A 25792-nucleotide genomic window follows, 5' to 3' on the forward strand; every position below is an offset into this window, starting at 1 on the left:
CATGCGGATGGTGTACTGGTAGTTATCGCTGTTGATTGTGTCGACAATGATCTGGACTTGTACGAGTGCTGATGATGTACCCACTGGTAGTTATTGCTGTTCATTGTGTTTGGAGGATTGTGTCGACAATGATCTGGACATGCGGATGGTGTACTGGTAGTTATCGCTGTTGATTGTGTCGACAATGATCTGGACTTGTACGAGTGCTGATGATGTACCCACTGGTAGTTATTGCTGTTCATTGTGTTTGGAGGATTGTGTCGACAATGATCTGGACATGCGGATGGTGTACTGGTAGTTATCGCTGTTGATTGTGTCGACAATGATCTGGACTTGTATGAGTGCTGATGATGTACCCACTGGTAGTTATTGCTGTTCATTGTGTTTGGAGGATTGTGTCGACAATGATCTGGACATGCGGATGGTGTACTGGTAGTTATCGCTGTTGATTGCGTGTGGAGGATTGTGTCTACAGGAGAACAGAGTTGTAACATTAATGATCCATAATGGACTGTGAGGAGATTGGCAGTGATTATCACAATCTGTAAGTGCCAAGCATTGTGGAATTGTGGTATTATTATGTGGCTTAAATACCTGTGTCGTGCTGCCTGTAATGAGGTGGACATCCTGCTTTGTACATGGATGGTCTGTGTGGGATTTATTACAGAATGGCACCTCATTATTTCTGGGGTAAAGCGCGCGGTAAAGCATGCCTCCAAAAATTTACTGACATTTTTAATGAACTCAAGTTTTCCAATGACACAATGTTTTCCCCCATATCAGAAAACATTATCTGCAGATCACCGCGATCACGTAACACTAAAATATTGCATCAAAATTGGGTACATTTTAACTGAATCACCGGTAGATTGGGAGAGACGTGCACAGCTGATTGCTATTTCCGGCTTAGTTTACGAGAAAATACACACGGTAATCTCAATCTCTGCATATAAAACAATGCTTTGGAGAGCAGGAAATACATTTTAAATGGAAAATCATCATGTCTAGTGATGTTTTATATCAAATTTCATACTTTTATTGACCAAGTTTGTTATACCTGTTTATTCACCTGAATTTGCTGAAGGGATACGATAATCCTCATCAATTATTTTGACCCCAAAGGTAGCGTTGTTTGTTTTTGAAAATGATCGGACAGAATAATTTAAATGTCAGATAAGCAATATTTTAAACCAGATGTTTGAGATTCCCAATTGGACATGTCTGGCGCATATGACCGTTTCCTGAATACACCATTGCTGATCTTGCCCATGTTAAGTTTTAGAATATTTTGCAAAATAAAAGCATGATTTAAATGAAAGAGCAGTTAGTGTAATTCCTCCATAAAACACTTTATTCATTTTCACTATCTGTCAGTGCTTCGCTGACGGCAAATAATCCACATGATCATAGGAAGAAAGTATCACGGGGTGCTAACACATCCTCCATGTACTGCTTTGATAATGTGTTACTGTTGACTTTCAAGTTGTTATTATCTTGAAATTTATTCAGGTATTAACCGCAAGTTATTTCTATTGCCGTTAGTTGACATGCCATGAAAGAATATGGGTCATGCATGACAACTGGTTGGCCAGAGGTTTCGGTGCGTATGTTGATCACACAACGTAGGCCTTTGTCAGGGCAAGTATATGGGTCTAACAAGTGTGCTGGGTGCTTAGCATTGTAAACAGCAGTAGCTAACTAATACCAAGCTTCATTGTGGTACTCAGGGGTCAGGTGATGTGTGAACGGGGGAAGGGGGTGGTATAGGCTTGGGGTGTTGGGGCTAAAATGTTTTTGAAAAGAAAATTGTTCACAGGTACTACTCAAAATATTAGTTGTTAGATGGACATACTGGATGTCCTGAAACCAAATGTTTTGTGAATATTTAATTGTTTGGCATCTCCATTCCCAGAAAAAGTATGTGTCTTGATGTAGTGACTGAAAAAATGTCCAGTTTCTAACAAGAATCCCCCAATCTGGCTAGAACGGGACCCTTCATTTCTAAGCTTATGGTTAGTCCAGGGAAAAGTAATTTTAATCTTACAGACCCAGAGCTTGTTGAGGAACAGGGAGGCTTGGGGCTCCTTCTGCTGTATGCTGATTGGTACCCAGCCATTATTAGAAGACGGCGCCTATTAAGAGATTCTGTGTCTATTAGAGAAAATATGGTACCGTATATTGCAGGAAGTATACATTAGGGGTCCTTCATTAATGCACTTCGAGGTTTCTGTATTCAATCAGAATCAAATGCTTTTTTTTATTGAATATCTATAGAGGCAAGACATGTATGGGATGCAGCAATACATCAGTGAATGGTGACACCCTGTTTGTGAGGGTATTGCCTCTGAAACTGAGTATTTCTGACACAAGATGACAGGCTCCTGTCTTCATGAGAGCCATGAATGATGACGGAGTGACAAGTGACCTTGACTTCGGTAAACAACCACAATAGGAAGCTGCATGACCTTGGGATAGTCATATAATGTGAACTCTTCACCTGCGGGAATTTCAACAAATATGTCCAATCTGAACTATCCTTTACACAGGATTATGTCTTAGGTCCGATACAGTCCCCACTTAGTCTCCCACTGTTGTAAAACATATGCTGGTGTCTTAAACCTATTGGTCTCATATTCAGAAATATATGTCTATATATGACTTGGGTTAGTAGCAGTAACTCATGTATTGTTTTGTGCCTTTGTATAGGTCATAATGCATACATTTTTATCTCAGATGAAAATGGTTTATTCCTGCCCTTTTTCGTGAACACCTGGTGTCATCACTGATTTTCAACTTGTGAAGAGCCGGGTTAAAACAGGTCTTCAGCTACCCATGCTTGCCATAAATGGTGACCCTGCTTGTCGTAATGGGATCGGGTGGTCAGGGTCAACTTGGTTGATGGATGTCATTGTATTCCAGTTGTATAGATCGATGCTCATTATATCAATCACTGGATTATTGCTGAGTGTGGCGTTCAACAACGAGCAAACGAACTAACAAACATCACTAATTTTCAGTGATCTATTCATGTAGTCTTCGCTGCTATTTTGCCTTTTAAAATTAGAACACTCAAGTGTGTATTATATGCGAATAAATAAATCTTGAGTACATTGATCAATCAGAAGGGGTGCTAATTGGGATTGTTCACTAGCCAATATATCAGCAAATATTGCCGTGGGGGCTTATTAGAGCAGGGCGCTTATTACGTCGAATACGGTAACTGTAATTTGAACCGATATTGATGTTACATTCACGGAATAAGAGAGAACCTATCCCTGATGCTGAGGGTGTGTTGTGTCAGTGTTAAGTCATACAACCATCCCTGACCTGCAAGTCTGGTTTTGAGTTACAATAGACAGATAATTTGTAGGACAATGAAGTTAGGGCATCTTAAGCTGCCTCTGTTGACACATACGATATTTCAACATGATGACTGGGAAAAACAATGTTGTAGCCCATGATGTCCTCCCATTTATGACATCCCTATCTGTCCACATTCTGGCGTGTAATATACATACTTTCTGGCATGTAATAGACCAGGGTTCACACAGGCTTGTATTGTAGTGTCAACCTTGAAAAATAGCTTGAAAAGCCTTGAATTTGTACAAAATGACATATACTTGTTAATTAAAGCATTAAAGCACACACAAATATGTACCAAAGATGTTTAAGTGACATTTATCACAGTGATAGATTTGTGTGCCAAAGACCCTTGAGAATTCATGAGAGACTTAATTTATTTTGTTGGGTGAAAAATAAATCTTGTTGGAAAAAGTGTGATGGTCATGCTGCTTTCTAGGTCTTACGACTTACAAATAGTATGCTGGATTTAATCAAGTAATTACAGACTAAGGCTAATAACCCAACTAAAAAGGCCTTGAAAATGACAGTTGGTAGAGCTCCAACGATACAACTAGGTCACAATACGATACGTATCTCAATACTTAGATCACGATTTGATACGTATCTTGATACGCTATGATACACATAGTAACAAGAGAAGACAAGAGATAAATGAATTAAACTTAGTTTATTAAAATGAAAAATTAAATGAAAGTGAATGAATGTTCATGGGTCATAAAATGTATTGTAATGAGTATTTTAACTTAATGAATCATCTGCCATTTCCATGTAATGGCTAGCAAACACAAAAGTAACGGTCCTACATGGATAAGCACCAGTAACTTGCCATTTTCACAGTTCCTGGTGGTTTCTCTAGCAAAGGAAAAGCGACTGCTTTTTCCCAACATATTTGAGTTAGAGACCGCTCAGCCAATCAGAAAGCATGAACTGCTACTAAAATACAAAGCTAGCATAGCCATTGTATTTTCGAAGACGTACGTGTGTGTAGCGAAAATTATATTGTCCCTACGTCTTTATGACTCGGTTCGAATTTGAAATTCATTTAAAACACATTTAAAACGTATCTGTGATAAAAGTTTATTGAAAAAAAACATCGCGTGAAAAATTGAGATACAGCACCTCACAAGTCGCACACCGTATCGTATAGAATGAATCGCGATGTTTCGGTGCCCGGGATATCGTTGGCAGCCTTGAAAAGGTCTTGAATTTTAGTGTTCCATATCTGTATGAACCTTATAGACACATTTATTGGTTGTGAAATACACACACTTGCAGGCTGTGTAGTATAGCCAACATACTTGCTTGCTGTGAAATATACGTACTTGCTGGACAGGTAATGACTAGTGCTGGGTGTGAAATGTACATCCTTGTCATCGACAGTGTAATGTACATATTAGGTAGTTGTGTGTTATGGACACATTTGCTACGTGTGCTATATACACGCTTTTTGACTGTGTAATATTCAGTTAAACTTGCTATGAATGTTATTCAATTTTTCTGACAGTGAAATATACATGCTTCGCTTGAAGTGTAATATTCAAGCTCACTTGTCAGTGCAATCTTGCATTGGTTGATTGTGAATTTCCATGACTGTATGACTGTAAAATATATATGCAAGTACTGAAATAACCGACTTGCCAACTGTGAAATAAACACGCTTATGTTGACAGTGTAATACAAGTTTGCTGACTGGACTATACAAGCTTGTTGTCAGAGTTATCAAGCTTGCTAAGTGTAATACATGCATGTGATGTGGAAGGTGTTTTCAAGCCATACATGCAGAATGGGGGGGGGGGGCAGAAGGGGAATCAAGATGACATACTCTTATTCATACTAGTACATTCCTAGTATATTCCTGGGAGGAACCAAATACTGGTATTTTTTGCAAAAGGAAGGTTATTTGAATACACAGTGCTAGAACCATTCACAGCCACTGCGGAACAATTGTCCTAAGGATCTGATCAGTGAACATATTGTTCAGTGTGTTGTATGCCTCTATGACAGGTATTTACTCCTAAGCTGGTCAGTTATGAAAATGATTAATCATCCAAAACTCAGGTCTCCACTGGAGATATTGCTTTTTGATGAGGTGTCACTGCAATGAAATTGCATCACAATCAGAATCAGTTCCCAGCTGTGCTATTGCTGGAATATTGCTAAAAGCGGCATAAAACCATACTCACTCACTCACACACTCACTCACAATCAGAATCAAATGACGTTGCTGATCTCTCTGCTGCTAAAAGACCCGTGAAGATCCGGGATAGAATAGGTCTTCAGCAACCCATGCTTGCTGTAAAAGGCGACTATGCTTGTTGTAAGAGGCGACTAACGGGATTGGGTGGTCAGGCTCGCTGACTTGGTTGATGCATATCATCGATCCCAATTGCGTGGATCGATGCTCATGATATTAATCACTGGATTGCCTGGTCAAGACTTGATTATTTACAGACCGCCGTCATATAACTGGAATATTGCTGAGTGCGGCGTTAAACAACAAACCAACCAACTCTGCTGTTAAAATGTGGTGGCAGTACATTTTACACACATACTTGTTAGTATGGTTTACAAACTGAAAAAGGTGGAAGAATGTTGTTGAACAATAATCTCACCCACGTTTCTTTTGAGCCTTGGAGTTTTAAACCTTTATCAACTCATTTAGATACATTTCATATAAGAAACACTTGGGTGTGATTCCCTTTCTCTCCAAGTGACCTGACACTTTAACATGTCACTGAGGCTGCAGCATAAGACATTCCAGTACACAGAAGCCATTCTACCATCTTCTTGTATAATCCTGCTTCAAGCGGGTCCAGGTGTGATGTACAAGACGTATCACAGTGACTGAGAGGTCATCAACACCTGGTCAATGACTGATGGGTGAAGGTGCCATGGCAGTGACTGATGTCCAAAAATGTTTTGACCAACACATCATGACATTATCTTTGTGACTGAAGGAATTTTTTTCCCTTCAACGTTTTCAGCTATATGGTAAAAAAGATTTTACCATTCACATAAATTAGACCTTTGTGAATAGATTGTCATTCGTGATCAAGAGAGCTGAGCTATCAGATAGTATTTCTGCAGCGGAACAGTGTTTGTGAAATCACAACAGACAGTTGAAGCTGATGGCTGACAACACGCTCGGTACGAGTTCATATCATACCACTTGTCATTGACGTGTCTATTTGTGACAAGGTGAGATTCATGTGTTTGATATCTTCGTTATCTCGCCTGAGAGGTGTGATGAATGATGCAACAGCTGTTTACCTTTCTCATGGAGTGTAGATGGTAAGGGGTGCTATCTCTCGTACTGGACAGTCATTAAGATCAAGTTTAACCTTTCCATGGGCTCCTTCAGTTATTGTGAACTAGGAGCTTGTATTGTATGTGCGATGTTTGTGTTCGTAATGAGGTGTTTGTCCACCAAGGACCTGTGTTCTGCGTTTGTGTGCGTTGTCATGTCTGTTGGGCACTTAGCTGGTGACAGGAGCTTTGTGCTTGCTGTTTTATGGTTGTGTGGAATCATACTTTTAATGTACAACGCCAGGATGTCTTTGTCCTGAATGAATTCCTGTACGCCTCCTCATTAGCAGTAGGTGTTGTCAATACACCTTCAATGATGATGGGACTCCTTTTTGTGAGTAGTGAACAAAATTCAGTTGTTCTATTCAGTAACAGGATATCAATATGTCATATTTGGTGTTGGGAGGGGTAGCCCAGCGGTAAAAGTGGTTGCTTGTTACACTTTAAGGCTGGGTTCGATTCCCACATGGGTTCAATGTGCGAAGCAAGTTTCTGGTGTTCCTGCAATGATACAGATGGAATATTGTTAAATGCTTCATAAAACTAGATTCACTCACTCATTCATGTGGTAGCATAGGCGGATCAAGTGTGTGTGTGTGTGCGTGCGTGTGTGTGTGTGCGTGCGTGCGTGCGTGCGTGCGTGCGTGCGTGCGTGCGTGCGTGTGTGTTTGTTTTGTGTGTTTTGTGCGTGTGTGCACGCGTGCGTGTGTGTGTGTGTGTGTGCGCGTGCGTGTGTGTGGTACATGGTTCAGAAATCTGCTTGCCAAGACCATGTTGTGTGTGTCATGTAAGACCTTCCGTAGGCTAGCAGATCTAGGAAATAAATGTTTATGTCAAGTTTATAATTTATACAGTAAATGATCCCCCAATACATGTTGAGGTAGGAAGATTAAAACAGTTTTAACACAGTCTGAATATGCCTTTTTTATAACAAATCAGCCATTTTGTTTTGACCTTGGGACATCTCAGTGACCTTCATAACTCCACCTGCCATCGATGTAGTAAAGTGCGCCTATCAAGTCACTGCTACCAGTAATTCCTTTGTAAACTCACTGGAGTCTGAGATTTGCCCAGGTTGCCCTCATAGTCCACATAGAATACCTGTGTAGAATCTTCCATCACCAGTTGCTTGTCCCCACACAATTTATCCCCTGACATCAAAGTAGCTTGGGAAAGTGTTTGCAGGTAGATGTTTCACTAACATATTTAGTAGGCAAAGGCGTATGTGTTTAATGTCTACGGACCCAGTGTCAAAGTATGTTTGTTGAGAGATTCCTCAATCACAATTAATGGGGGCGATGTAGAGCAGCGAGAGGAGACAAGCCGAGAGACTCGCTTTTGCTGTTTAGAGAGGCTGTGTATTGCTAATGTGTGTGTTTAAAGGCACAGCAATGTCAGTATGATTGTATCCAGTCCGTGAGTCGAGTTGGAATGTCAGGGTTACCCTGCTGAACTGACGGTCTCAAATAGAAAACAAATTGTTTGAGAGGAAAAAATAAACTCTTAAAAAAGTAATCATTTGCCAGTGATTTCCTGAAATACCCTTTCTGTAGCTCAAGAGCTACGAGCATGTTTAATTGTGGATTTTAATACCGGAGGCTTTTAAGATGTCACTGATTTGGCAAGAAGAAGCATTCCTTTTGATATTTTTGGTGACTTCTATTTCATACATTTGTTGACAATACCTCCAATCTGATAAATGCTCACTGGAAAAATGCCATATGAAAAAAATATATCAATAGTTTTGTATGATATGTTAAGATGGTTCACCCAGATGTTTCTATTTGCAAATTAAACATTTAAGAACAGAACAGAATTTGTGTTTGGTGAAGTCTCTTAAAATCATGTTTATTTTGGACAGATATGATATTATTTGGTTGTCTCAAGGGTTGATTCCAAGATGGCTGCTGCAGCTGTGTCATACTAGGGGATGGAGTCGCGTCTTGTTTAAATGTTCAAAGATTCAATAAATAACACTGACAAAATCCTTTCCATAATCTCAAGGAATCTCTGAAAGAGTTCATTGTATGATTTTGACTATAACATAAGCATGTATTTATGAATCACTATCAAATAGTGATGACACAAGATGTTTGCAAAAAGATGTTGCCCATCACAAACACATGCAAAGGCTAGTCAAATGTTCACCTAAAAAACACGGAAAGATATGGTACAAATAAAAATAGGGAATTGAATCGGACATAATTTTTGTCACTGATGTGTCAAATTTGACTTTTTAAAAGTTTTACTCGGGCCTTGAATGTTGTTTGCCCGTTCTAACAACTTTTGAGCAAGAGTTTTGTGATGCGCTTTGAATTCAAAAGATGAAAAGCTGGAAAATGCAAGGGAAGCACTCATATTGATGTTTATGTCAAGATGGAGTATAATTATTTTCGGAATGGTCTTCTTTATGTCCTATTGTTTACAGCTTAACTGAATCAGAAATCCAAGAACATTCTACAGGTAAAGTAGCAGTCAGTTTTAGAAACTGATACTGGCTTATTGGCCAATGGCTTGTGAAATGTAGAAACACTCTACTGGAGTAGGAAAGCCCACACGCCCTTCTGGTTAGTTCAGTACAACCACCTGGGAGAAATGAATTTCTGGTCAGAATTACTCCAACCATTCCATTTAGGTGTTGCCATGACCATGAAACCAGTTTACCACCTCTATGTCTTGGAAATATGGTTCCAAACAAGGTTGATAGATGTTGCTGAGTGTTTGTCCAAATAGCTGATGTAGCTTTTGTGTTTCTATGAAAAGATTAAAATAGGTTGACTGAATGTTACAAACAGGGTTGATAGATGTTGCTGAGTGTTCATCCAAATAGCTTATGTATCTTTTGTGTTTCTATGACAAGATTAAAATAGGTTTACTTAATGTTTCAAACAGGGTTGATAGATGTTGCTGAGTGTTCGTCAAAATAGCTAATGTATCTTTTGTGTTCCTATGACAAGATTTAAGTAGGTTTACTTAATGTTACAAACAGGGTTGATAGATGTTTCTGAGTGTTCACCCAAATAGCTAATGTATCTTTTGTGTTTCTATGACAAGATTAAATAGGGTTACTTAATGTTCGATTCAGGGTTGATAGATGTTTCTGACGGTAAACTTGCAAAGCTAATGTAGCCTTTGTGTTTCTAATGTTTATCCTGAATTATCCTGAATGTCACAATGATGTTGTGTCTCTCCATACAAGTTTGTGTATTTCGTGTGTTTCTAAGGCTATAATTATCCTGAATGTCACAGTGATATTGTGCCTCTCCATACAAGTTTGTGTATTTCGTGTGTTTCTAAGGCTATAATTATCCTGAATGTCTAAGTGATATTGTGCCTCTCCATACAAGTTTGTGTATTTCATGTGTTTCTAAGGCTATAATTATCCTGAATGTCACAGTGATATTGTGCCTCTCCATACAAGTTTGTGTATTTCGTGTGTTTCTAAGGCTATAATTATCCTGAATGTCTAAGTGATATTGTGCCTCTCCATACAAGTTTGTGTATTTCATGTGTTTCTAAGGCTATAATTATCCTGAATGTCACAGTGATATTGTGTCTCTCCATACAAGTTTGTGTATTTCGTGTGTTTCTAAGGCTATGATTATACTGAATGTCTAAGTGATATTGTGCCTCTCCATACAAGTTTGTGTATTTCGTGTGTTTCTAAGGCTATAATTATCCTGAATGTCTAAGTGATATTGTGCCTCTCCATACAAGTTTGTGTATTTCGTGTGTTTCTAAGGCTATAATTATCCTGAATGTCTAAGTGATATTGTGCCTCTCCATACAAGTTTGTGTATTTCATGTGTTTCTAAGGCTATAATTATCCTGAATGTCTAAGTGATATTGTGCCTCTCCATACAAGTTTGTGTATTTCATGTGTTTCTAAGGCTATGATTATCCTGAATGTCACAGTGATGATGTGCCTCAGTACAAGCAAGTGTGATCCATGTGTTTCAGTATAGCACATACCGTCACAGTAATTATTTTAGTATTTAATCAGTTTATGGGAGATAAAGAAACCGCCATTAATGATCTGACTGTACTCCTGTGATCCTTCCTCTTTGGGATCTTGGCTCTTGAAGTTGGATGGGATTTTAACACTAGTCAACACATCAGTTGTTCGAACATGTGAAAAGGACAATTTAGGAAGTTAATTCAAAATTGGGCTTGGTGACAGGAGGAAATGGATTGTGAAAGGGAGGCTGTGTGATGTTCATCTGGAACCCAGGAAGTGTGTAAAATAGTCGGACATGTGTGCGACATTTGAAGGTCAAGGGATATAATACTGAGGTCACAGTGGACACAGGCGGTGTGACGGAGGCGTGTGAGGTCCGCCCAGGAATGAGGTCATCTGGTGTTCTAGTGGTCCATCAGAACCAATGGCTTCAGGTCTCATGGATGTGAGAAACTCACCGACATATGCACCTGTGATCGTGCGCGGGTGTGGACAGGGTTGAGAGTTGTGATCAGGTTGGTCAGAGCAGCCAGAATGTCAGGGATTCTGTGGTCAAGAACAATGCCTTGAATCGTGTTGAGCAGGTTTCAGAGGCTATGAAAAAGATTTTATTGTTTGCATTGGCAGATTGTGCCTTCCATTTTATAATTTTTGTATATTTCTGATAAATGATTCCAAATGGAGACTCGCGTCACCCGTGGTATAAGTCACTACAGAGATGCAGCATCTCCTTTGTTGATGAGTTCGAATCCAAGATTTGCCATGAGTATGATTCTTGGTTTGTCAGCACCAAACTCCACTTCACAGTGTTAACCAAATAAGTAAATATCTTCGACCTGTGTCACTGTCGACTTTCACCACTGATTAATCCTGTAATAAGACTGAAATGTTCATAGTGCGGACGATAGCTTGTTGGGTCACATGCTTTTCCTATGCCAGTTCAGGGACTGCTGGGTATGAAAAGCAGTTGAATTGTGCCTCTCAGGAAATATTCTTGCACTGGCTGACTGTATGGGGATGTTGCTTTTTACATGGATAGTTGCTCACACTATCAACCACGAGTTTGATTGAGCAGACCAGGAGATGTTTCATAATGCTGTAAACGTTGCCGACTTCCATCAACTAAATCACACACGTACATAGTCACTCTTTAGCATTCTAAAGGAAATGGCTGGCTGTACCACACTTTCACCAACATAAACTCTGTGACTCATTCACTCCTGTCACGGGGGGTGAGGGTGGCCTAGTCGTCTCAGGCGCTGCAATTCACTGTGCAAGTTGCGTCCCTTGGGCACGCCAGAAACCTATGATTGTGGGTTCGAATCCCGGTTTCGCCCCGATTATGTATCTAGGTTTGTCAGCACCATACCCGTGCTCGTGGGTTTCACCGAATTGGTTAACGTCTGAGACCTGCATCCCTTCTGACTTTCCTCCAACATCAACCTGACACTGTGATGTACCTGGAATACTGTACAAAGCAGTGTTAAGCCCAACTCACTCACTTACGCCTGCTTCAGTTAAAATGGGAACAGAAAAATACTTTCCTTTTTGAAGGGGAATGTGAAAATGAAACTCCATGTAGTGAACTAGTTTCAAAAGACCTGCTAGTTCTATTTCAGTTAACAGATCCTATTAAATGGCAGTGAGAAAAAAGAAAGATAGACACCGGCTCTTACTGTATGTTTGCCCAGCTAAAGTGTAGAACATTCTCACTAATTTAGATTGCAATTTTTCTTTTTCGTCTATTTATTTTACATCGTCCTAGTGTGCACAGGGACAAGTCTGCAGTTGAAGTACACAAAATAAATTGGATAGGTTTTAAGAAATTTCAGTTATAGCTGGCTACGTTGCAGAAATCAAGCTTCAAGACATGCCAAGGTAGTTGAGTTCTGGGGCACAGAGCCTTGACTTGAGATTTCATGTTGTATACACCTTGAAATAAGTGAGGCATCATTTACAATATATTGCCATATTAAATCGGCATTTGCTGAAATTGTATGTATTAATTTACTGATGAGACACATGTTGTTTTTGTTTACAAATGACGTACTCATGTTGAAATACAATACATGAAATCAGTGATCTCATTACATGTTTGTTACTGCTTCATGATAATAGTTGTTTGACGACGTTTCAATTACTTCTCTGCTTCTTTTGATTCATGTGATGACTCGGTATTTGCAACCATTTGGAGAAACAGTTTTTTCTTTTCAGCAAGACCATGCATAATTTTGATTAAAAAACACCACATTTTCAAAAAGAGGTTGGATTAAACAGCATACTGTCTTAAATGGATTAAACAAAACACTTTTGATAAGAAAGTTGGAAAAAACAAGACGGGTGTCTGAACCCTAATTTGACACACTCAAGACACTCTATATTCTTTGGATTAAAGAAACATCTGTGCAAAGGCTAAAACAAGACACTGTTTATTATAAAGTTGGATTAAAAAAGACACTGTCTCAACCAAGGTGGCTAAAACAAGACACTGTTTATTATAAGGTTGGATTAAAAAAGACACTGTCTCAACCAAGGTGGCTAAAACAAGACACTGTTTATAATAAAGTTGGATTAAAAAAGACACTGTCTCAACAAAGGTGGCTAAAACAGGATAGAAATCGGCCTAATTTACAAAGGATTCACAGAAAAAAGACCACTTCTCGCTTGGAACAGATAACATACATAGACATTAAAGTGATGTTCGAGCATGACAAATAGGCAAATAAACTACCGAGACCTGTAGCAGGCTTTCCTCCGTCATCAATCTGACATGCTGGGATACATCTGAAATCCTATTTAACGTGGAGGTAAACTCAACTCACTCACTCACTGATCATGACCGAGATCATGTCTACACAAGATCAATAATCACGGTACACACAAATCGAGAGGCAATCAGTCCAGGTAGTTCACAGTTTGGCATATGTGAGAACCTCCCAGGTGATCACAGTGAGTTCATACACTGTTCAGATGGCTTGATTGATTGATGATAGTGGTATCCAAACTAAGCCCTTATTTGTGGGAGAGTTGGCGAGATTCCTCTGCGATAACATGTAGGTAGAATTATAGACTCTTATCTGTTGGAGAGATTTCTCTATGATCATGACATTGAAACAGTTTCTGAAGGTTCAATAAAGTGGATTCCAGGATTGGGTTACAGTTTTGTCATTGTGGTCAGATTATCTGAGTGTCTTGATTTCTAATAAGGTTCAGTTGTGTTTGCCTTTCTTTATGTCCAAGGTCTGTTTCTGGTGTATTCTTCATGATAAAAGTTTAGTTCAGCCAAATGAACTACCAACACAAAGGTGTTTGTATTCGTATTTACATTCTCATTGTCATGTGATATGGTTTTTAATGACAATGAATTCCATACTTTTTTATATTTATGATTCTGAAGCATGTTAAGAGTGCAATGAATTTATGTTGCGGAAATGATGGCTATACTCTTTTTATAAACTGGTACGACTCAAAAGAAGTTAAAGAACACCCAATTCTACTAAACTATAGTTAATCTTATAGCTTTAAACTGCATGACATGCATAACACATTTTTTTCTTTCATTTTTCTTTCTTTTTCTGAAGTACCTTGACCTAGTGTCTGGCCTCATTGTCCGAGAGTTTCATGCCAGTATATTTCCAGTTGGTGTCTAGACATAAATAGTATAATTAATGCAGAGTCAAGCTGACACATTGTCTCCATGGGGATCATTAACGACGAGATTAGTATTTATCACACAGACAGGAAACATATACAATGATGGTTTAATTGTCTTGAATCAAACAATCTTCAAGTATTGCTCAAATCGTTTGTCACCATTTTGGATACACTCTCTGTTTAATACTTGCATCTGTTGTTTCAGTAATAAACATATAAGCCATCAACAAGTGGAAATATGGAAGCAACAATCTCTTGCCCGTTACAGTATCATTTCAAAGCTGTCTTTTTTTTTGCAGGTGTGTGAGTGTGGAGGAAGGGAGGTAACTCCAGCTGACAGCATGTCGAGGGGCCCTCTTGAGGTTGAGGCCCTGCAGGGGCAGTTGAAGGTGTTGCTGCAGGGGAAAGGAAAGGAGGCTGACACAGTGTTGAAGAAGCTGGATAAACTCAAGGATGCTGAACAGGTATGGTTGGTGTGTGAGGAATTCAGCCACGTTGATGTGGTCGAGATGTTATTTACAAATAGTGCTCCTAAATTCTAACTAAATAGCTGGTCATAAGAGGCGACTAATAGGATCGGGTGGTCAGGCTCACTGAATTAGTTGATGCATGTCATTGTATCCCAGTTGCATAGATCGATGCTTAAAACAACAAACAAACAAAACAAACGAAATAGCTGGTGGTATTTGAATATTAGCTACAGTGCTTTAAAGCAGTGAGATAGCGTAGTGATTACTAGTGGGATTGATATTTCCACTCAAGCGCAATGTGTGATGACTGTTTTGGGTGACCACAGCCATGATGGAATATATTGCAAAAAGCTGCATTAACTTCACTCACTCATGCCTCCGATTTGGCAATGACTGAAGAGCCAGTGCATGTGTGTGTTATGTTTGTGTTGACCCGACACAAGATAGTACTTGTTACCCTGTCTGGAGTCAGTATACTGTGTGTGAGTGGGGTATTCATGTTAAACTGTGGCATGGTATCTCAGTGTGCTAGCACTATAAAATCAGCACAAGTCTGGACTATTCAAGCAGCCACACACACACACGTGCATGCATGTTGCTATATAAGTGCAATAATCTTGAACGCGACGTTAAACCCCATTTCACCTCACCTCAATGTGCGTCTGACCATCACCTTTCCTCCACTCCAGACCGCCTCCGTGGTCTAGTGGTAGAGCGTCCGCCCGGAGAGCGGAAGGTCCGGGGTTCGATCCCTGACCGCGTCATACCAAAAGACGTTAAAAGATGGAACTTGTTGTTACCCTGTCTGGCGCTCGGCATTAAGGGGCTAAAACAAGGACTGGTGGGCTCAGAGTCAGTATACTGTGTCTGAGTGGGGTATTCATGTTAAACTGCGGCATGGTATCTCAGTGAGCTAGGACTATAAATCGGCATCAGTCCGGACTAGTACAAGCAGCCACACAAACACACACATGTACATGCACATCGTTATATAAGTGCAATAGTCTTGGACGCGATGTTAAACCCTATTTCACCTTACCTCACCTCCTCCACTCCAGCTATTTTCCCAGTACATCTCTCCTGACACACTACGTTTGCTCACATGCATTTACTCTTCCTTCAGCAAATCATCAATCTGGAGTGTACAGCCAAGGAACTTCAAGCCAAGGTCATTTCCCTCCAGCAAGAAAAGACAACTCTGGAGGAAATGTTGCTCTCCACCCAGCAGGGGACAGCACCCTCTCCAAACCGACACGAGTCTGTCGAGGTGCTGGCGCTCAAGGTATTGGAGTTGTGTGATCAGTATGAGACTTGCGCGGAACTGGCAAGGTGGCAAATGGTGTGGTTGATGGATGGATTAGTGGATAACTCTCCCTCCTATTTCTACCTTTCTTACCTCCCTTTGTTTATGTTACAGTCACTCTCTTGGTTCTTATTCTACACAGGACGTTGGTGCTGTGCCAACATTCTGTAATCACCTTTTGTAACATTTGAGCTAACTCTCTGTGTCTTTGTAGTCACCATTAACCTACTCACATCCTGTGATAAATATAGCCTTGACTAAGGTAATCATATGCTGAACAACAAGGGAGCACGGGTGCACGGCCCAGTCGTCTAAGGCGCTGAGATTCGCTGTGCAGAGTTGCGTCCCTTGATCACGCCAGAAACTTATGATTGTGGGTTCGAATCCCGGTTCGCCCTGATTATGTTTCTAGGTTTGTCAGCACCATACCCGTGCTCGTGGGATTCACCGAAGTGGTAAACGTCTGAGACCTGCATCACTTCGGTCTTTCCTCCCAGTGGCTCCCACATTAAGCTGACACGCTGTGATATAACTGGAATACTGTTAAAAGCAGCGTTAAACCCAACTCACTCACACTCACTGAACAACAATGCATGAATGCTATAACCACCAGTTTTTGGTACTTACACCTTTGTGTAGTTTATGATACATTTCCTTTAAAAGAATAATTAGCTTTTAATAAAGCCGTTTATTATTTGTATCGTTGTAGTGAAACTGAAATGACAAGCTTAAAATAATGTTTATTTTAAAATATCCAGTACATAATTAAATTTAATTCATACCTTTAATTTTTATGATTTTCTGAATATAAATGTTTTTTAAATAATATTTTTGAGACGGAAAAAGACACTGCATTATTTTTAACAGTTCTGCGAATCCACCATACATGACAGAAATAAAAGGACTGCTGAGTTTGGACATGTCATTGAATACTTTGTGAAGAAATTATGTTTTTGATGTCGGTTTCTTGAAATTTATGGCATTGTAATTCTTGGTGTATATTCAACCCTCAATATTACTAACAACGTAGAATGTAGACAAAACATCTATTGCATGGAAAAAAAAGTCTAAAGTGTAGATTTATTCCCAAAATACTAATCTTTTTACCCTATAGAGGATTAATGTCTTAACAGTTACTCCATTATTGTCAAGTTTTATTGAACTGAAATTGACAGCATGACGATTTGATTTAGACCCTGAATTGCAGTGAACACTTAACTGCATGAAAATTATCTGTTTTCTGTTTTTAAAAACTTGAAATACTATTTTGTACTGTTCAATGATGTATTTTGAAAGAAATCAGTTCAATAATATTGATATTATTTTTCACAAACAAATATTGGTATATATCTAAGCTCTGCATATTATGTTCAATGCTTTCAAATTATTTGCATACTATAACTCATCACTCTTGTTGAATATCTGTTCTAGTTTTGTTCTATCTTATTCCACTGTTTATGGAGGGAGAGTAGAGAGAGGATGTCCAACATGTATGTATGATGGATGTTATTTTATGTTTGTACAACAACTTTTCAGGATCAGCTTGTATTCCACGAAAAGTCGGAGGTAGAACTTATGGAGAAGAACATTAGACTCCAGACAAAGTTGGAGGAATGTGAAAGTCAGAACTGTAAACTGCTCAGGAGGATCGATGAGTTGGAAGATACGGTCGTCAAACTGCAGACGAAGCATGGGAAACCCATGAACAGGACGGACAGTGAGAAGGAGAAATTTCATGAGAAGTTGATCCGGACCAATTCCGTGGGGTCCGATAGTCCGAGTAAACGGGATAAGAACTCCCAGACATACACCAAGATGCTGGATAAGAGTGTAACTGCCAAATATGAAGAACTTGTTAAACACACAGAAGCTGATTTTGATGTCTTGGATCAAAAGATGCAGATCTTGTATGAGGAGAATCTGTCTCTTCAACAAAAGCTTGTTGAGAAGAAAATAATTGATGAGGAGTCGGACAAGAGTTTGGACATGTCTTATGATAGTCGGTTAGCAGAAATGGAAGAATACTGCGAAGATTTGCAAGATCGGCTTCACACTGCAGAAATGTCGGAAAGACAGTTAAGAGAAAAGCTGAAGCTTGCGGAGCACACCATCAATGACCTTGAGAGTAGTGAAAACTACTGTCGAGAGAAGGTCGAGGAGTTGACCAATCGTGAGAGTGAGGCAAAGAGGCAGACATGCCAACTTTACCACACAGTCCAGGAACTGAAAGAGATCGTACTGGACAAGGATGTTATTGAAACAGCTTTACGCGAGAAGGTAAAACATGGCCGCTTGAAGGGCATCATGGGAATGGATTGTTACTGCCTGCAATGCCGATCATGTTGACTGCTGGTGGAGACCTTGACCCTGTAGATTTTAGACCTATTCATCACCTACCTCACTGTCCTGTTGCATCATGGGATTGAAGTTGATTAATGATAGATTTCTGCAGACATGTGTTTTACTAATTGTAGAATTCGATCTAACAGCTTTAACAATCACAGTGATGTCATTATCATGAGATATTGTTTATTTGTAACATATTATTGATATTTAAAGTTAATATATTAGATCAATTTGTGTATATAAACTGCATTGAGGGTTAGATAAAAGAATCAAAGCATGGTTAATCTCTGTAGAGTTATTTCCCTTTATCATTCAAATACCTGTAAAGTTATTTCCCTTTGTCACTCAAAAACCTGCAAAATGTTTTTTCATCTGCATTTGTTGCTTCTTTAGATTCCCTTTGTCTTCATGTCGCATTAATTTGGATAAAAATGACTGAATGTTCCGTGACCAAATGAAAATGTATCAGTCCATGCTTCCTTGTTGACCTTTACACAGCAGGAGCTGTGAGAATGTGTCTTGTCCTGTGTGTCATGTGTGTGCTGGGTTTATGGATTAAGATTCATTGTACTAACAGTTCGGGATGAATACCCTTTGCTTGTTGGGAAATTTGGGACGATGATGCATGAAGCAGAAAATGTAGTGATGTTAATGTCTAAAGTTGGATTGTAACGGACTCACAGCATGTTCTTAGCTTTACAAAGTTAGATTGATATTAAGGGATCTGAGTGAGTATCCATCCCTTCTTTGTAGAGGTTGATGCAGGCTTCCAGCATTTCAAACTGAATGCAAGCACGATTCCATCTCTGACAAGAGGTTCAATAAACTTTTTCAAGATCATCTGTCCGCAACATTTAATTGATCTCTCCAGTGAGGAAATATATGATTCACAGATGAAATTGTAAATAGCATGCAACTAAGAATGAAATTTTAGAAATAATTTAATGAAATTGAGGGATTGCATGCTGTTGCCTTTCTTTTCAACTTCCGGAGCAAATATATCACTGTTAAAAAAATCAGATGTTAGATTTTGCATTTCTGCTTTACGTTGTTTTTTTTGTTAAAAACATGGACAAGTTGCATGATAACAGATTTTTTTATCTGCATGTGTAAAAGAAAATTACTTCATGTTGATCTATAGTTATAGTTTGAAACAAATCCTGTGTAATGGTATAATGTTCATCTGGGGTATCCCATCATGCTCCTGGTCAGAACGTACCGTGTAGTAGTGTCATGAAGTAGGTTGCATTAATGCCTGTGACTATGTTCCTGACACGTCTTTGTGTTCAACATATGTTGTCATGTTAACTTCTCTGTATTTCTGTAATCTGAGGTTATTGATTTTAGAAATAAAACTTGCTTTCATTTCACACTATGACATGAACACAGTGTGATATTCTGGTGATTACTAAATATTACCAGTACAGTACCCACGTCACCACCGTACTGATGTCATGAAGTTGCCTAGCAACAGTTTTCTTGTTACAATGTTAACTTTGTTATTACATGTGTAATGTTTGTAACAGACACTATATGCTGTACGTTCATTAGTCATAATGATATCACCTTGCTTTACCTTCATTTGTCATAATGGTGATATCACCTTGCTTAACTTTCATTAGTCATAATGATGATATCACGTTTCTTTATGTTCATTAGTCATAATGATATCACCTTTCTTAACCCTCATTAGTCATAATGATATCACCTTTCTTTACCTTCATTTGTCATAACGGTGATATCACCTTGCTTTACTTTAATGAGTCATAATGATATCACCTTGCTTTACTTTCATTAGTCATAATGGTGATATCACCTTGCTTTACTTTCATGAGTCATAACGATATCACCTTGCTTTACTTTCATGAGTCATAACGATATCACCTTGCTTTATCTTCATATGTCAAAACGGTGTTATCACCTTGTCATTTCAGGTGGACTTTCTGGAGAAGGCAGAACTGGCCTCAGCCCAAATCATTCAAGAACTCCAGAATTCAGAGAAGAGTCTTCGGCATCAATTGGAGCTGAAATCTGATATTGAGGGTGATGTAAGGTTTGCTGAGCGGCTGAAAGGCCGTATCAGTGTGTTAGAGAAGGACAACAAGAAGTTGAGTGTGAAGGTGTCTGAACTGGAGGAGGATGAGGAGGTGTTGAGGGAGAACTGGAGGAGGGTGGCGGATGAGGATGCCAACAGGATTGAGTGTCTGGAAGAGAAGGTAAAGATGTTGGAAGCTATGAACAAGCAGCTCAAAAATAGTCTTCAGGATGCACAAGACAATGTGTACATTCATAATAATGTTCCTCATTCTTCCTCTTTAGCCACTGAGTTGTCTGAGTCAGAAAGGAATAATGGTGAACTGACTCTGGCTAAAAGGTCTTTCTCAACTCCATTTCTCCATTCCGCGGGATATGAGGTGTCGATGCCTCAGAGGTCCCTGTCCCAGAGGGATTTGGACTTCATCACTGAATCTGAAGGGTTTGAAAAGATTCAAGAATTGGAGGAGCAGATAAATAATATTGTGGAGGATAAGAATTCCAAAATAGAAAATTTGCATGAAAAGATAGCCAATTTGCATGACAACGAGGTGAAATTGACAGAAACTCTAGTGGAAATGGAACAAGAGGAACGGGAACTGAAAGCAAAGATTGCCTTGTACGAGAGCAAGGCTGTTACAGTGGAGAAGATGCTTCAGTATGAGGACAAGATTATGGAGCTCCATAGTTCACAGGAGAACCTTCTGGATAGACTGGAGTCTATGGAAGATCATGAGATGACTCTGCAGGAAAAACTAGACCTGGAAGAACAGCAGACGAAAATCAAAGTTGGGACTCTGGAGAAACAGCTGAAGAATGTGCATGCCCAGTTGGAGCAGGCAAAGACAAGAGGCGAAGAGCTTGTGAAAGAGAAAGAGTTCCTCAAGAAGCAGATTGACAAACTGGAGAACAAGATCAGATTGTATGTGAGGAAGGGAGAAGAAGCCAAGGAGAAGGTGACTGAGTTGAGTGGACAGATTAATGTGTATGAACAGAGAGAGGAGTATGCTTCAGGGAAACTGAAAGAGATGGAGGAGACTTTGAGTGCTATTCAGGAGAGGGAGGGAGGTTTGAAAGCTAGAATTGCTGAGCTTGAGAGTCAGATTGAAGTTTTGCATCAGCGGGAGGAGAAAGCAAAAGCTAAATTGGTTGGAATGAAAGATGAGATGAAAAAACTTGAACAGAAAGATTCACATTCATCTGCTAGAATTGTGGAGCTTGAAAAGCATGAGAAGGAACTAGTGGAGAAAGTGTGTCAATATGCTAAGAGGGATTCCAAATCGAAACAGAAAATTAGTGAGTTAGAGAGTCAAATGAGTGAGAGTGCTTCTAAATCTGTTGTATTAGAAAGAGAGTTAGCAGAAGCGCAAGAGAATGACCAGGCTAGATTAGGAACAATAAAAAATATGGAGAAAGCCCAAACTGAACTGAGTGAATCTTTGAAAAAGATGCGTGTATGTGAAGACAGATATGTCCAGCAGATCTCAACCCTGGAACAAACAAAGTCTGTGGCTGTTGCTGAGCTTGAGAAAGAAAAACATGAGCTACTGGAGAAAATTAAGAAATTAGAGATGAGTGTGCGAGAACAGGTAGGAAGTGTTAAATACTTAGAACAGAAACTCTCACAATCTCAGGGATGTGAACGGACGGGTGCTGAGAAAATGTCGTCCTTGGAGACAACACTTGCAGATTATGAAGAGATCGTTGTGAGAAAAACATCAGAAGTAAAAGAATTACAGAAAGAAAAGTTGGAACTGTCCAAGAAAGTAGATGATCTTGTTAATGAAGGTGATCAGCTGGAAGACGAAAAGATCGAACTGAAAGACCAAGTGTGGAATCTTCAGCAGGAGAAAAACTTCCTTGAAAGTCAGTTGAATCAGTTGACAGGGAAGGAAGATGGACAGAAGGCAGTCCTTGAATCTTTGAGAGCATCTCTGAATCAACTTCAAGAGACAAATAAAGAATATGAGACCCAAGTTCGGACATTGTCTTCTGATGTTGAATCTTTTGAACAGAAAAACAGGAGTCTTTCTTCGGAAATGGACCAAGTGTTGTCTCTGAAAAGTGAATTGGAAAAGAACATTCAGATTTTGTCGGAACAAGTTTCCTCTTTGGAAAAGGAGAACCAGGATCTCAGGACTCAAGTTTCAAATATTTCATCAGAAAAAGAAGAAATTCAGTCATCTTTGGACAGATTGACATGTGATATAGACTTCTTAAATGGTGTAGTGGGTGATCTCAAATTCAGTGTGAAAACCTTAGAAAATGAGAAATCTGAACTAAAGTCTGAATGTGAAACTGCTCAGACTGAGTGTTATGATCTCAAACAAAAACTATCTGCTTCAAAGTCATTTGATGAGCAGTCTGAGAAAAAGACCAAAGTAATGTCTCAGGATATGGAAACACTTGAAAATGCTAAGAAAGAACTCCTGAAAAGTGTTCTTTCTTTGGAAAATGAGAAACACAATATCTTGGCAGAACTTGAAAAAACTAAGAGTGAATGTGAAAGTGCTAATGTGAAACTGAATGAGAGTTGTGAAAATGAAAAGAATCTCAGGGACAAACTGACCGTGTCAGAAGAAAAGCTGTTGAACCATCAGAAAAGAGAAGAGGAGTTGGAAGATGAAGTGTCTCGGTTGACGGAATCCGTGGAGTCAGTTCAGTCAGAGCTCGATACTGTCCAGCCTGTAGAGAATGTTGAAGACATAGTGAAGGAGAGAGACCAGTTACAGGAACATCTACAGCAGCTACACAAAGACCAGGGCAGGATGAGTCAGAAGATGGAAGTGTTGCAGGATGCGGAGACTAAGCTGATGGACAGGGTCATGGAACTAGAGCAGGTGGAACAGGATCTGCAGGAGAAGCTGGAGACCAGCTCCAGACTCTCCAGAGAAGGAACTCTCTGTTCTGAGACGTCTACTATCACTGATGTGTCCTCTCAGCGAGACATGTCAGACCAGTCAACGTCCACCTGTGATCTGGTTGGTGCTGATCAACCAGTACCTGTTAAGAAGGTATCTGGAATATTCCAAAGACTTCAGGAGCTGGAGACGGAGAACAAGGACATGTCCATAAAGCTGCATGATTATGATAGTGCTACAACCCAGGCAAAGCAGATGAAGGATAAGGTGAAGTTGTTGGAACGATCAGAAGATAAATTGATGGAACGTGTTATGGAACTGGAAGAATGTGAAGATAGGTTGAGAGGTGAAGTTCAGAAATTGAGGAGTAGTTCAAGTGTTGATGAGAGTGATAGTGGGAGAGAAGTTATGAGACAAGCTTCAACTGGTGCTGAATCTGATACCTCAGCTTTGATTACTTATGTGGAACAGTTAAAAGAAGAAAAATCAAATATTGAAACTCTGTTGGATGAAGAGAAGGAAAATGTGGAAAAGATAGCACAAGAGAAAATGATTCTTCAGGAAGAACTTTTACATTTGACTGAGGGTGTTCAGGAAGAGAAACAGACATTGGAAGATAAGGTGAAGACTTTGGAAAGATTGCATCAAAAAGAACAGTTCAAGGTTGACTCTCTTCAGAGTTCAGAGTTTGTTTTGAAGAAGGATTTAGAGACCCTGAAACAGGAGAAGAAGACAGTTGAGGATGAAATGAATGACCTGCAGAGTCAGGTCATTGACTTTCAAACACAAATTGTGGACCTTGAGAATCAGCTGCAGGAAGAACGTCACATGGTAGAAATTGTCACTGATAAAAAGATCAGCTTAGAGAAAAAAATGCAAAGTTTGGAGGAAACAGTTTCCCAACAACATCACCAGTCAAAAACATATGCCAGTGTTGAGGATCGGCTACTGAAGTCAATGACGGATGAGTCAAGTGTGTTGAAGGACTTGGAGAAGGAGTTGAGGACAACTCAGGTGCAGCTGGCAGAAGTGCAGACTGAGTATGAGAAGAAGATCTCTGATGTACAGTCTCAGAATCAGTCTCCAGATCAGAGTGAGAAACATGTGAAAAGTGCTATCAATGCCAATGTTCAAAAGGAACAGAAACTTCAAGAGCAAATAGAAACTCTACAAAGTGAGATTAGTGAAATCTGTGATAAATCAAAACAGCTTGAAGACAGAGTTATTGTGCTTCAGTCTGAAAATTCTAGTCTTGTGCTTAAATGTGACAGTCTTACAAAAGACAACGAAAAGTTGTGTGAATCTGTTAAGACCCTCAGAGAAGAGGGTGACCCAAAGAAGAAAAGTCCTACCCACCACCCAGTCTTGCCAAAAATCACCTCCCTTGCCACCGCCTCACCTCGTAGTAAAGACATTCTGAAAAAACCTCTTCCATTTGGTGCAAACAAATCAGTGCAATTTCTCAGGGAAAAAGACGTTCAAAGTCAAGTGACCGCTTTAGAATCCAAGCAGAAGGAACTATTAGACACTATTGGTAAACTCGAAAGAGAAAATGCCAAATTAAAGGATGGTTCATCCTCTACCTCAACGTCGACACTATACCTGACTCCAGCCAGTAAGAAGTACGGAGGTTCACGGTACTCGGGGACCAAGGAGTCCTCTAGTGAAGAGCTCCTGCAGAAGGTGCACAAGCTGGAGCAGGAGAAGGAGCAGGGACGGAGGAAGGTGGAGGAGTTGGAGAAATACATCACAGCATTCAAGGCTGAAGTCACGAACCTGAGGGATTTCATTGTTGAGGGGGAGAAAAAGGCGACAGATACATTCCATATGAAACCCAAACCAGTGAGTATTTTGAATTGACATTTACTTACTTTTACTCTGTTGTTGGTTAAACTATATCACAATCATACATCTGTTTGAATTCTTGGTTAAAATTGGTCCACATGAAATAGATAAATGTTTTTCATCGCTGTTTTGCTCAAATGGCATCGAACCCCGTAAAGATCTGCATTAGAATTGGCCTCCAACAACCCATGCTGGCTTCATCCGACCAAACAGATAGGGTGGTCAGACTCAATGGTTGATCGTGTGATTGCATGGATCACTGCGCTCAATATCAGTCTCTTGATTGTCTGGTCCATACTTGATTATTAACAGGTCACTGTCATATAGCCTGAGCAGTGCTGAGTGTAGTGTTAAATAACAAACTGGTCAAGGTCATGGTGTTTTATTACAGTTGTACTTACATTTCAATGTAGATTGTAATACATTTATCATAATGATTTAACATAATAACTGATAGGTTACATATGAGTCTGTTATGTCATGACTTTTGATCATAGACTTACAGTAGTTAATATGGTGAGAGTGCTTTATATATGGGCTCAGTTTCGCAATACAGTCCTAACACTGTGACCATTGTGAGATTGTGTTGGGATGTTCGGACATGTCAATCATGGCGCCAACAGGGTCTTGGTACTTGATCCGTCAAACCATA

At 39.6% G+C, this 25792-nt stretch overlaps 1 protein-coding gene across 12 annotated transcripts in view; it reads left to right on the top strand.

Annotated features, from left to right (window-relative positions):
* The window catches only part of LOC124136555 (golgin subfamily A member 4-like), a 187315-nt gene that overhangs the window by 119297 nt on the left and 42226 nt on the right, over positions 1-25792 (top strand). For 11 of the 12 annotated variants that reach the window (XM_048393602.1, XM_048393612.1, XM_048393603.1 and 8 more), the window contains 4 exons: positions 14581-14745; positions 15875-16033; positions 17591-18331; positions 20335-25137. In XM_048393602.1, coding sequence (XP_048249559.1) covers positions 14581-14745; positions 15875-16033; positions 17591-18331; positions 20335-25137 — 5868 coding nt within the window. The remainder of the gene's footprint in view (positions 1-14580; positions 14746-15874; positions 16034-17590; positions 18332-20334; positions 25138-25792) is intronic. The other variant, XM_048393607.1, reaches the window with a different exon arrangement.

This window comes from Haliotis rufescens, unplaced genomic scaffold (genome assembly GCF_023055435.1).
Source record: "Haliotis rufescens isolate VD_foot unplaced genomic scaffold, xgHalRufe1.0.p SCAF_12, whole genome shotgun sequence".
NCBI classification, from domain to species: Eukaryota; Metazoa; Mollusca; class Gastropoda; order Lepetellida; family Haliotidae; genus Haliotis; species Haliotis rufescens.